Source organism: Choristoneura fumiferana, chromosome Z, assembly GCF_025370935.1.
Source record: "Choristoneura fumiferana chromosome Z, NRCan_CFum_1, whole genome shotgun sequence".
NCBI lineage: Eukaryota > Metazoa > Arthropoda > Insecta > Lepidoptera > Tortricidae > Choristoneura > Choristoneura fumiferana.
The window spans coordinates 13,462,400-13,474,942 of record NC_133472.1 but is presented as its reverse complement, the minus strand read 5'-3'; the positions used below and the strand labels follow the sequence as shown (position 1 = coordinate 13,474,942).

Sequence of the window (12,543 nt, the reverse complement as noted above, 5' to 3'; positions counted from 1 at the left end):
CCGAACCAAGTTCAAAAAATATGGTTTTATTTTCTATATAAACTAAAAAGGCATTATTCTTATAAGCAATTTACACTTGCATTTCATAAGTAATTAATTACATAAAAACCGGTCAAGAGCGTGTCGGATAGGGTTCCGTAGCCACTACGAAAAAATCGAGTAATATTTTTCTAATGATTTCGTATTTTGTAGGTACGGAATCATCCAAGTTTAGGTATATTTTATACCTTAGGCTGCTATTTACTTTTAAACTACTAATAATTCTGAAGCAATCTTAGCCATTATAATTTTTCTTGTAAATTTAATGTACTTACTACCATCCTGAATTTTTTCAAATTTTTCTACCCAACAGTTTAGGTTTTTGAGGGGAGGGGGGAACACTCGATTTTCAGTTGAATATTTCGCAAACAGATCACTGAATCGTAAAACCTTGGCGACCCCCCAATGGTTTTAAAATACTTATCCAACGATACCCCACATCTATAGGGTTAGTCGAGAAAATAAAACAATCCCACTTCACGTGTATGGGAGGTACCCTAAAAAAATCTTTTTTTTTTAATTTTACCGCTTTGTCGGCGTGACTGTTTTATAGTACAGACAGACAGACGGACAGACCAGGCGAAACCATAAGGGTTCCTAGTTGACTACGGAACCCTAAAAAATGCTTTGCCATCTGACAACCGCCAAAAGTGGTGAACTTCAAAATTTTAACTAAACGGTGTAGGCGATAATTGGAGGAAATTAAGTTGATACTAATAACCAATTATGTAGTTCGAGAGGCTGTGTGGTGAAGGCCCAATCGGTAGTTTGGACACGTGCTAGCTAATGAATTAATGATATTTTGATCGAGATATAAATATAATGTTAATTCGTTTGCAAACATGAATATATTGGTTAGGTAATTACCGTATACCGTATCTAATCTATCTAATACCTTAGATATATATATATATATATGTATATTTATTTCGGGAATCTCGGAAACGGCTCCAACGATTTTAATGAAATTTTAGTACGAATCCGTTTTCGGGGATGAAAAATCGATCTAGCTTTGTCTTATCTCTAGGAAAACGTTTGATACCGAGTTTTAGCCCAGATATTTTAATTTTAAACCTTAGCAACCAGATACTTATTTGTTTAAAAATAGAATGCTTAGCTTAACGATAGTAAGTCAGTTCTGTTATGCGAGCGAGAGTCTGTTAACACAACCCTGAAGTTCCAAAATACCTCTAGAGTGCGTTTTGGTTCCGCAGTGCCAATCTATAGATACAATATCTTTATTATAATTTTATATAATACCTATTTATTTTGAGAACCTCGAAAACGGCTCTAACGGTTTTCGGGGGAGAACAATCGATCTATTTAGATTAGTTTCATTTCTGGTCAAATGCATGTTTTTACTTTTAGCACGAGTGAAGTCCAGTCGTTCTCCAGGTATTAAACTAATCCTGCAACAGCAAGTTTGTCATTTCAGACATGTAATAACGAATTAAACTGAACGCAGTTTATCTTCCTAATACCTTCAAACGAGAAATTCTTGTATATATATTTACATATATCAGAATCTCGGATACGGTTCCAACTATTTCGATGGAATTTGGTATGTGGGGGTTTTCGGGGATGACAAACCGATCTAGCGTGGTACTATCTCTGGGAAAAAGCTTATTATCGAGTTTTAGCCAGAGCAAAGCTCGGTCGCCCAGGTGCTACTCGATAACTCACGAGACGTTTAATTTCATATGAAAGCAACGTCACTTTAAATTTTAAGTTTAATTTATGATGACCCATAGACCTCATAGTTTAGTAGTTATGGTGGTCCATTGGCTGAAATTCCCGGCTCGGTTCACCTGTCAGCCTAGGCCTTGGCAGGTGCATAGCCGAGCGCCCAAAACAGATGTCATTCTAACGCATTCATCACGCGTTGATCACTTCAATTTCTATGTGGCATTGTTAAACTATTGTGGATTCGTTTTGGCGAGAGATATAAATCTGTGTAAATGAAGTTTTAACCGCGGCTTTTCTTACGTTAGAAACACCTGCACGAGGAACATTTTACAATCTCGGATATGGGCCTGAAGAAAAGGTTACGGTCCGTAAAAATTTCAAACCACAACGATCGTTCAGCTCGGTTTCTATCGGTCGAGGACTTCAACCACACTTAACAGTACTATGACAGCGCCCTTCATTCTTCTTCAAAGTTAAAATATTATTCTACGGAAATGCATTATATTGGAGAATAGCTACGCTTCGTCCGTCAAACTCTACTTATCCACGAATTGCTTTTTCCCGTCCTCGGCAGTGATGTACTAAACCGTAATCCAGTTCTTTGTACGCCAATAGCTTCATCTATAAGTAGCAAACATCCAAACATTTTCACAATTTTTCTCATTTTAATATTAGTACGATAAGATAGGATAGTAAGCAGGATAGAGTAGGCTGGGTAGGGTAGGGTAGGATAGGATAGGATAATGGTGAGGCCTTACTAATACAGTATCAGCTGTTTTAAACTATTGATACAGCACATTATCCGTTTAACAGACTTAAGTACCTATGTACTCGTAGATAAAAAAAAAACATAATGCGTTGTTTTTCATACAAAAGTCATATAGTCATTGCTAAGTACTCGATACGCATTAGTAAAATATTTATGGTGTTAAGAAACTGTCCTCATTTCTTCCATTGATTGTCTGTTTGTTTATGACTAAATATTTAGCAATTCATTGTTTATCCAGAATGCCTTAAACAAGCAAGATTTTCCTGGTGCTACTGCGTAAAAATTCCTCTGTTAACAAGTTCGACGTCAATAAAATTATAGACTTAAATATTCATGACACGTATATCAGATTTACACAATCTTGATTTTCCGTTTATATACTTCAATGTAATATGAATAAGTTAGTATTTTACAGCAAGGCAAAGGCCTCTCACTGCACTCGTAACTTAGGCGAATCTTCGTCAGCCTTCGATTACCTATTCTGTGTGATGGATTGGCCTGTAACCTACGTGGAGCAAAGTAAGGTTTGCAATGATGTTCCCAGTTCTTAGCGCCTGAATTTATTATTTTGCTTGGTGTTGGCATATCCAACCTCCATCTGTTTCGCTTGACCAGCATTTTGCCTTATTCGGAATTATTCATTTTCCGATTTTTTGCTTTATTAAATATTAGTATTTTGACATGGTTTGCGTGTTGATAGTTTATTTGATCATGCAAGTGCTATACCAATTTTGGTATGACAGTTTCTAAATTAAGTAAACAATATATGATTGATTGTCACATTTAATTGAAATTTGCTAAGTAATTTAACATACAAGTGAAACACGGAAACCACACTAGTGATGAAATTATGGTAGCAAATGTAAAATAGTGTAGATGTAAGTACATAAATTTTCTACGGTAGGTACGAGATAATTTATAATTTAAATCTTATCGTCAGCTTAGGAACCGTAGTGAAATTTACAGTAAACGAAAGTAGGGATGTTTTTTTTCCATTTACCCCGTGGTGTGGTTTGTCGTTGGATATGTTTTTCAAGATACTCGAATAGTTTCGCTATGTTCGTCCGTTCGGGGTTTAGCTTAGTGACTATAAATGTTAGAAGGCTATAATTTTGCTACCACGCTAACAAAGTGGTGAAATGAAATAAAAAATTATAATAAGTACCTATGTATTTTAGTAAAATTTTAGGCAAACACATGAAGGCACCAGCTAGGGAAAGCTTCAAAGTTCAATTCAAAGAGCTGTAAAGAAAGTTTTATAAACGTAAATAGAATTCGAGTAAGTTAGCAAGTTCCATATGTTAATTAATATATTTATTCTAGTCTACCTCAATTCCATAAAATTTTTCGCATGAGACTGTAATTTTACTTCAAGTTGGATTTTTAATGCACACCGCATACCGCACCGCATGCACACCGCACAATAAAACAGTTTTTCTCTTGTAGTAAAAGTTAGTCTCTCTTTCATCATAAAACAAGCGTACAACAGGCGTATCATTTTTTCCGGTGGGCGAAAAATCAATCAACTCCTTTGAAACGTTGTTGTTTTTAATTTTTATAATGCTGGTTACCACTTTTAAGTAAGAAACCGGCCAAGTGACTCGTACATGAAGGGTTCCGTACCTCCGTACAATGTTTTAAAAACAGTTCAGTAAGGCCACCTTCTAGTTTCATCGTCAGATCAGCTTCAGGTTATAATAATATTGCATTGTCATCGGATTTATACATGCATGCAAAATTACTTAGTTTGGGACTAGGTCAATTGGCGTGAAGTGTCCCATGATATTTATTAGTATTATTATTTCAGCTCAATCGAACAAACATAGTTACATTGCAAGTTAATCAAAAGCTTGTAAAAAAGTTGCCGAAATGTAAGCACTTGTGCAATAAAATTATTTTGAATAAAGAACAATTTTGAATTCTTATGAACTAAATCGTCACTGCTGTCACCTTGGCCGTCTAGCAACGCCTAACAACGCCTAGCAACAAAACCGGCCAAGAGCGTGTCGGACACACCCGAAATAGAGTTCCGTAGCCATTTTGCAGGTGGTAGGACCTTGTGCAAGGTTCGCCCGGATCGCTAATCCTGCCCTGAAGCAGCAGTGCTTGCACTGTTGTTTTTCGTCGTGGAGAGTAAGACAGCCGGTGAAACTACTGGCACGTGAGGTATACCATCTTAGGCCTCTAGGTTGGCAACGCGTCTGCAATACCCCTGGTGTTGCAGATGTTTATGGGCGGTGGTGATCTCTTACCATCAGGAGACCCACTTGCTCGTTTGCCATCCAGTCGAATAAAAAAAAAATAGTTAATATTTTACTAAGGATTTCTTGTTAAGTATGTATGGAATATTCCTTGTTTAGGTATATTTTATACCTTAGGCTGCTATTTACTCTTAAACTACTAATAATTCTCAAGAAAACTTAATGGTTATAGTTTTTCTTGTAAGTTTGACATACTTACTACCATCCTGAATTTTTTCAAATTTTTCCACTCACCGGTTTAGATTTTAGAGGGGGGGGACGACGACACTCGATTTTAATGAAAATTTGCACTTTAAAGTTCAATATTTCGCAAAAAATCAATGAATCGAAAAATTGTCGTAGCAACCCCCTAATGGTTGGATGATGAAAAATCACCCCCACTTTATGTCTATGGGTACCTAAGTACTCTAAAAAAGTTTTTTTTTATTGTACAATTTTGTCGGCATAGTTTACATACATATTCATGCAACATTACAGCTTTCTAGCATTGATAGTCCCTGAGCAAAGCCGCGGACGGACAGACGGACAGACAGACATGGCGAAACTATAAGGGTACCCTAAAAACCGCTGAAGAAACACGTTTCTTGTATGACGACCCCCTTTCATTTTTAACTTTATTTTATTTTTAGTATTTGTTGTTATTGCGGCCACAGTAATACATAATCTGTGAAAATTTCAAGTGTCATTACGGCTCAAGAGATAGAGCCTTGTGACAGACGGACAAACAGACAGATAGACAGCGGAGTGTCACTAATGGGGTCCCGTTGGCACCCTTGGGTACGGAACCCTAAAAACTACCTAGCATGTGTATAAAATGTGCATGACAATACTCTTCCTTTATTGTTTTCGCCTGTTGTTAGCAAATTAATATACCTACCTATATTTACCTCATATTATAGCACAGTAAAAAATATCACAGTTATCTTCGTGCACTATTTGCCTACACTAGACATATGTTACAAACATTTTAACGTCACTTGAAAGGAAGGTAGTCTACCTGCTAGATACTCGTACATGCTACAATGGCATGAAGTTAGGAAAATTAATTCATTATTCAATAAGGCTTATTTACGTATTGAATAATTTTTATTTAATACTTGAGAATACATTTTATTCTCAAGCACACTTGGGCAAATTTTAATTGCAAGGACAATACAATAAAATACAATACCTAACTCTTTATTGCTATTGCACACCAACACATAGGAAGCAGTACAGAGAACATAGGTAGGTACACAGAGATTTTCTGAGGTAAGCAATAGGCGCCCTTATCGCTTCAGAGCGACAATTAAAGATTAACAATTAATTATTAATTGTAACCAAAACAACAATTGATCAACTGTAATTGTAAAACCGGCCAAGAGCGTGTCGGACACGCCCAAAATAGGGTTCCGTAGCCATTACGAAAAAATTAAGTAATATTTTTTCTGAGGATTTCGTATTTTATACGAAATCATCCAAGTTTAGGTTTATTTTATACCTTAGGCTGCTATTTAAGAGTAACTAATAATTCTCAAGCAAACTTAGCCGTTATAGTTTTCCTTGAAAGTTTGATATGCTTACTACCATCCTAATTTTTTTCAAATTTTTCCACCCACCGGTTTTAGATTTTAGAGCGGGGGGGGGGGACGCTCGATTTTAATGAAATTTTTCACTTTTAAGTTGAATATTTCGCAAAAATCAATGAATCGAAAAATTATCGTAGCAAACCCCAAATGGTTTTAAAAGACCTATCTAACGATACCCCACACTATAGGGTTAAATTAGAAAAACAAATCACCCCCACTTTACGTCTATGGGAGGTGCCCAAAAAAATTTCATTTTATTTTTTTATTGTACCATTTTGTCGGCATAGTTTACATATAACGGGTGTGGCCTGTAATGAGAGCAAATAATTAAAACGGATCATACTCCTTAAACTGAACAAGATTAGATCAGCGACTTAAAATAATTAGTTTTTTTAATTTTTATTACACTTTTAGGTTTATTCGAAGAAACAATGTAAAACAAAATGCTTGATGTTTGTAGCGTGACAGGCGACGTCAGTTGTGTTCTAGAATGACGTAATGATAATGATGATAATATTTTGATAATGGTGATGGTGACGAATCGTTGATTTTACGTTAATTAGTTTTCAACTTTGATGGATGATAATGATGGATGGATGGATGGATGAATGATGATAATATATCATTATCATGATGATGATATGATGAAGATGGTGGTGGTGATGAATCGTTATGATATGTTACCTTTCCACGCCACAGGCCTATACACCAGATTTATTTTAATTGTTAGCTTTAATTTATTTCATCCATCCATCATATCATTATCCATCCATCCATCCATCCATCCATTATCATCATCCATCAAAGTTGAAAACTAATTGAGTATTCTTCTGTACTGCTGGTTTGATACATAAGCTTCCGTATCGAAACATAAAGTTAATTATTAGTTTTATTTTGTTTCATAAAACAATTAAAAAAGTTAATTGCAATTACTTTTTAATCAATTAATATGTTTTATTGAAAAATTCAAACATTCCCTCAAGTATCACCGAAGTAAAAACTATCCTAAAAATAACCTAACTATAGTCTATGAAATTCACCTAAATTGTATCCCTGTGGAATAAAGCTGGATTGTGATGCCAAATTTATTGAAAGAAAACATTTCCATATTTTAAAAAGAAATAAAAGTAACATTCCATGGTTTTTGAAAATACACTTGCTATACTCGGGGATCGAAGCAACTAAAATAAAAACATACCTATACTGTTGTGGCACACATATCGCTAAGGTTAATCGTAAGGACCAAATCTCTCTAATAAACATGGTAAATAAAAAAAACGCCAGCATAAAAAAAAATAAAAACTCCGACGACGATTAGATAAAAAAATATTACTAGATACTTATACTAAATTAACTTAGGCTAATTTTGCGGGAAATCAGCATAGTCCCCGCGGGATAGGCATAAACTAATTCTTGGCAGATGAAGTCGCGGGCAACAGCTAGGTAGTGCATAATTATTTTTTACTTTTTAATTGTCTTTTTTAGCGGCGTTTTTTTCGAGCGTTTTTATTTTTATTTTTGCTGGCGTTTTTTTTGTCGGGGGTTTTTTAAATTTTTAATTCAAGTTTTTTATTTCATGTTTTTTAAACTTTGATATTTTTTTTTGAAGTGTACTAGTGTGTTAAATTGGATATCCTGGCTGCAGCATCAGCTCATCTTGTTGCCACCATTGCATTGTATGTAGAATCAAATACTGATCAAAAGGAATCAAACACGACATAAGTATATGCTATTGTTTTTTTCAAGAGTATACTGGTGTACTGGATATCCTGGCTGTAACATCAGCTCGTCGTGTTGCCACCACTGCATTGTATGTAGAATCAAATACTGATCGAAACGAATCCACACACGATATATCTGCTATGGTTTTATCAAGAGTTTACCTACTAGTGTTCTGGATATCCTGGCTGCAGCATAAGGCCGAGCATTCTATAATCTTGCATAGTTATATAGCATATATGGGGGTTTCAAATTTTAGGTCCCAAATATGTTTGGAAGTAAAGTAAATACCCATTATGCGTCTAAGATTCCTACCGCAGCGAACAAAAGGGCTGAACCGATTTTGATAAAACATGTCTAAGAACCATCGCTAGAAAACCTACTTTCAAATAAAAAAAACCGCATTCAAATCGGTCCACCCGTTTTAGCGCTACGGTGCCACAGACAGACACACATAGCGGTCAAACTTATAACACCCCTCTTTTTGCGTCGGGGGTTAAAAAAAATGAAAGGGTGACTATTATTCATTTATTTATTACAGCATTATAGTTAAAACCATTGCGCTGTAAAATTCAGATCAAATATTTAAACTTTCATTTATTTTACTTAAGCAAACGTAAAGAGACAAATATTTAAATCCGAATTTCTTTTGGTCCTTTCTAAAAATACACAAAATTTAGCCCACTCTTACCTATTACCTATTATTGCCACATTTGATTTGCCGCTCAGTATTTATATTGTAAACATACACACACACATATATATATATATATTATATATATATATATATATAAATATATATAAATAAGGATTAAATAAAATTAAATAATAATAATAAGAAGACAAAGAAAACTTACCTAAGAAACCTTAACTAAATATATCTATATGTTACTATAAAAATAAAAATTATAAAAGTGGTAGACATTATAATAGTAATAAATAAAATAAATTATTATGTAAGTTTATATATATAATATAATATGTTTTGAGATTTATTCGAAATCAGCTCAATGAAATTTGCTATTATTAAGGAGGTTTTTGGAGGTGAAAAATAAGTCGATTTTTACCTAAGTGCTATCTCTGGAAAAGCACTGCGGCCCTGCTCTATACCTTTTTTTATTACAAGCTTTTATTTAGTTTTACCTGTCTCGTTGTTTGTCTGTCTGTAATCAAATCTTGCGAGTTAAATTCGACCAACTTTCAGTAGTTGGATTGACTTGCCATTAGGTATACCTACTTATGTAAATTGCGTGACAATACAACAATCTGGTAGTGACATCCTGGTAGTCCGGCCAGGATCGTCTCCACAGGACGGAACGTTAATGGCATCGACTTGAAATTTGGTATGCTTGAAAATTGGGTGACAATACAAATACAGCCAACAAAAAGTACATTCAGCAAAAAAAAATAGTATTTAAAATGAAATTTTTACCAAAACCTTATAAAATGAGAAATGAAATTTGGAACACCAAAAATCTCTATTTGGAGAGTTTTTTTTTTATTATGTTACTTCAAACTAACACTGTCATAGTTGGTGTACTTATTGCAATTTTTCGCTAACTTGTTTTTAAGTATGATTACCTTCTTAGTACCTATTCACGCAAAAGTTATCTGTTTTTTAAAATATTCAAGAGAATATTAAAAACGTGATGGAAGCAAAACTGCACAAGAATGAAGGAAGTGTTAAAATTATCTGCCTTATACCAACTATAATAATATTTTCTGTTGTGCATTCGGCCCTGACTGGTGGAACAAAGCTGAGTTGCATTACACATGCAAGCAGCCGAAGAAGTTTTTTTTATCCTTTGCGCATCACCTTGTAATTTTAAAGGTCAGTTAGTAAATTCATATTTACGTGGATACTTGCTTGCATTTTCCTGGTACGTGTGTTGTGAAAATTTTTGGTGAAATTTGGTGTATATAAATTTAAATTTGGTGTGGTTAGTATATGTCGAGGTGGTCGCTGCGTAGATGTTCGGTGTGGAGGAGTGGTGTGAAACTTACTTCTCAAGGCGGTCGCCGAGCTTGTCGGAGAGGTGGCTGTCTTTGGGCTGCGTGAGGTCGGCGTCGTAGAGGTCCCGCTTGTAGCCGCGCCAGAACGTCGGCATCATCCAGACGAACCATGCTTTCGAGAACAAGTTCGCCCGCTTGTAGTTATTGGTTTTCTTATCACGATTTTTTGGTGACACTTTTTTCGGATCGTTCGCGTCTTTGTTGGTACTAACCATTTTGAATTTTCAAGTTTTTAAAAACAAAAGGTACTTATATAAAATAATAATGGATGATGGAGTTAATTTATCAGTCCGCGTTATTTCCGTTACGCGATATCAATGCAAAATGGAAACTAACATTTTTTCGGGCAAATAGTTGTCGCGGCGCGGTGTTGGCGCTAGGGCCGGAGTGCGCGTGCGCAGAGCGCCTGGGAAGCAATCAACACGGAGCGAGCGCTGACCTCCCTTCTACTGAGTGCGCGTGCGGCGGGCAGGCTTATATGAAGCCGGGCCCGTCTGCCGCGGACGCCGCGGAGGCGCGGCGGCGGCGCCGGCCCGGCTTGCTCGCCATGTCGCCGCCTCGCCGGTTCGACGCAGGCGCCCGCCCTCATATCCTCGTCACAAACCTTTAGAAAATATCATAAAGCCTTGTTCGGTCCTACGACAGATCTGGCCAGCCCAACGCCACTTCAGCGAACTAATTCTCTGACCAACGTCGGTGACTTTTGTTCTTTGTCGGATAATGTGATTCCGGATTTTATCCCTCAAAGAAATCCCCAGCATTGCTCTCACCATAGCTCGCTGTGCAACTTTAATTTGTGGATGAGCTCCGCAGTCAAGGTCTACGTTTCAGCTCCGTAGGTTAAAACTGGTAAATTTAGATTAGAAAATATCAATTTACTAAAATTTTATTAATGCATATTTTTGTTTTATATTCATTAATGTTTACAGGTTAAGTTATTGTAAACATATGATGATGAATGTAGAGGAAGCGAGAGTTGGATCGTAGCAAGCAAGTAGAAGGACGTAGTCTCTGCCTACTCTTACGTACATACGTTTTGCCTACCGAAAATTAAACTCTATACGAGTTTTAACACCGGTTGAAACAATTACGCTATATTAATATGATAAAGAAGTAAGCACCTTAACAAGCGCAGCCAAAACCGCCATGGTAGCCTAGTGGTTTCAGGTCTCAAGCGGAGTACTGTGGGTACAACACCGGCTAATTATATTACCATGAATGAGCTTGAATATCGTGATGAAACCTTAAAACACCCGCGAAATAACTACTTCAACGGTATCAATGAAGTTCTTATACTAGTAGCACTTATCCCGCGTGGGAACTGAAACCCATTCTCGTTCATTGTCAGTGGAGTCCTGTGCCCAGCAGTTGTATATAAATATATAGGCCGGAGATTGTAGTAACTAGAATGATGATTTTGAAAGGTGTGATTTAAAAAATGGGCTCGCTGTTCTTTATGGTCAAATTATTAGCAACTCTGCCCTTGATAAGTGGTTTACATAATTTTTTTTTGTTCAGTTAGGGATAACTTTCATTTAGGTTCTATTGTCAGTCATTCAGGACGTCATGAGTGATGAATGGATCTTGGGGAATGAAAAATATCTTCGGAACTACTCAAAAACAAGTATCTCATGGGTTGCGATTCAATTCTATAACACAGGGGCTAAGCAATTTATGCTCGTCGCAATGCATGTGGTAAAGCTCCAGAAGGACTCCGCAACAATTAACGTTTCTGAATGGTCAAAATTAAAAATATAAAACAAGAAACTTAAACGGTTCCAAATTTAAATTAAGCGTTTCCATGCCACGTGCTCGACACGCTAATGCCCAATAGATGACACCCTTCTGTCACCTCTATTGCTAATGACATTATATTAAAGATGACAACTATTGGGACAGTGACGAGCACTCGTACATTTACCTTAATAATAGCACTAGTGCGTGTATTGGTCCAATTCCAGGGTATGCAGCTGGTAGTTTGCGCCTGCAGCACCGCGATAGCCCACCGCAGCAGGGTAGGCAACACTGACGCTGCCTACCCTCAACTCGATGCATGCCCCAGGCAGTACCCCACTCTTCCTGCCCTGATGCCTCTGAGGGGGCGCAGCGTACTGTGCAGCAGGCAGTGCGGGAGGCGCTTCAATCATAAATGCACTCGTCCTTGATCAAGATTTTCCGAAAAGATTGCCTTTCTTATAATCGTAAGTATAAGTGGTAAGTTTATCCATAGGTATATTAGGTATATTAATCCTACTTCCTACTTTATCTTACTATATAATATTATAAATGTGAAAGTTTGTGAGTGAGTGAGTGAGTATTAGCAGAATTAGAAATAGTGCGATAAGGGAACGCTGTGGTGTAAATGAAGGTATACACACACGGATTGAGAAAGGGATGCTTGGATGGTTTGGGCATGTTGAAAGAATGAATGAAAACAGATTGACTAAGCAGATCTATAAGACGAGCGTGAATGGGAACGTTGGGAGAG

The 12,543-nt window shown here is 36.5% G+C and overlaps 1 protein-coding gene across 2 annotated transcripts in view; it reads right to left on the bottom strand.

The window, feature by feature from the left end:
• Positions 1-10,522, bottom strand: part of LOC141428064 (ATP-binding cassette subfamily C member 4-like) — a 58,485-nt gene extending 47,963 nt beyond the window's left edge. For both annotated transcript variants that reach the window (XM_074087795.1, XM_074087785.1), the window contains exon 1: positions 10,047-10,522. In XM_074087795.1, the coding sequence (XP_073943896.1) occupies positions 10,047-10,270 (224 nt within the window). In that variant the 5' untranslated portion in view covers positions 10,271-10,522. The remainder of the gene's footprint in view (positions 1-10,046) is intronic.
• Positions 10,523-12,543: the final 2,021 nt, after the last annotated feature.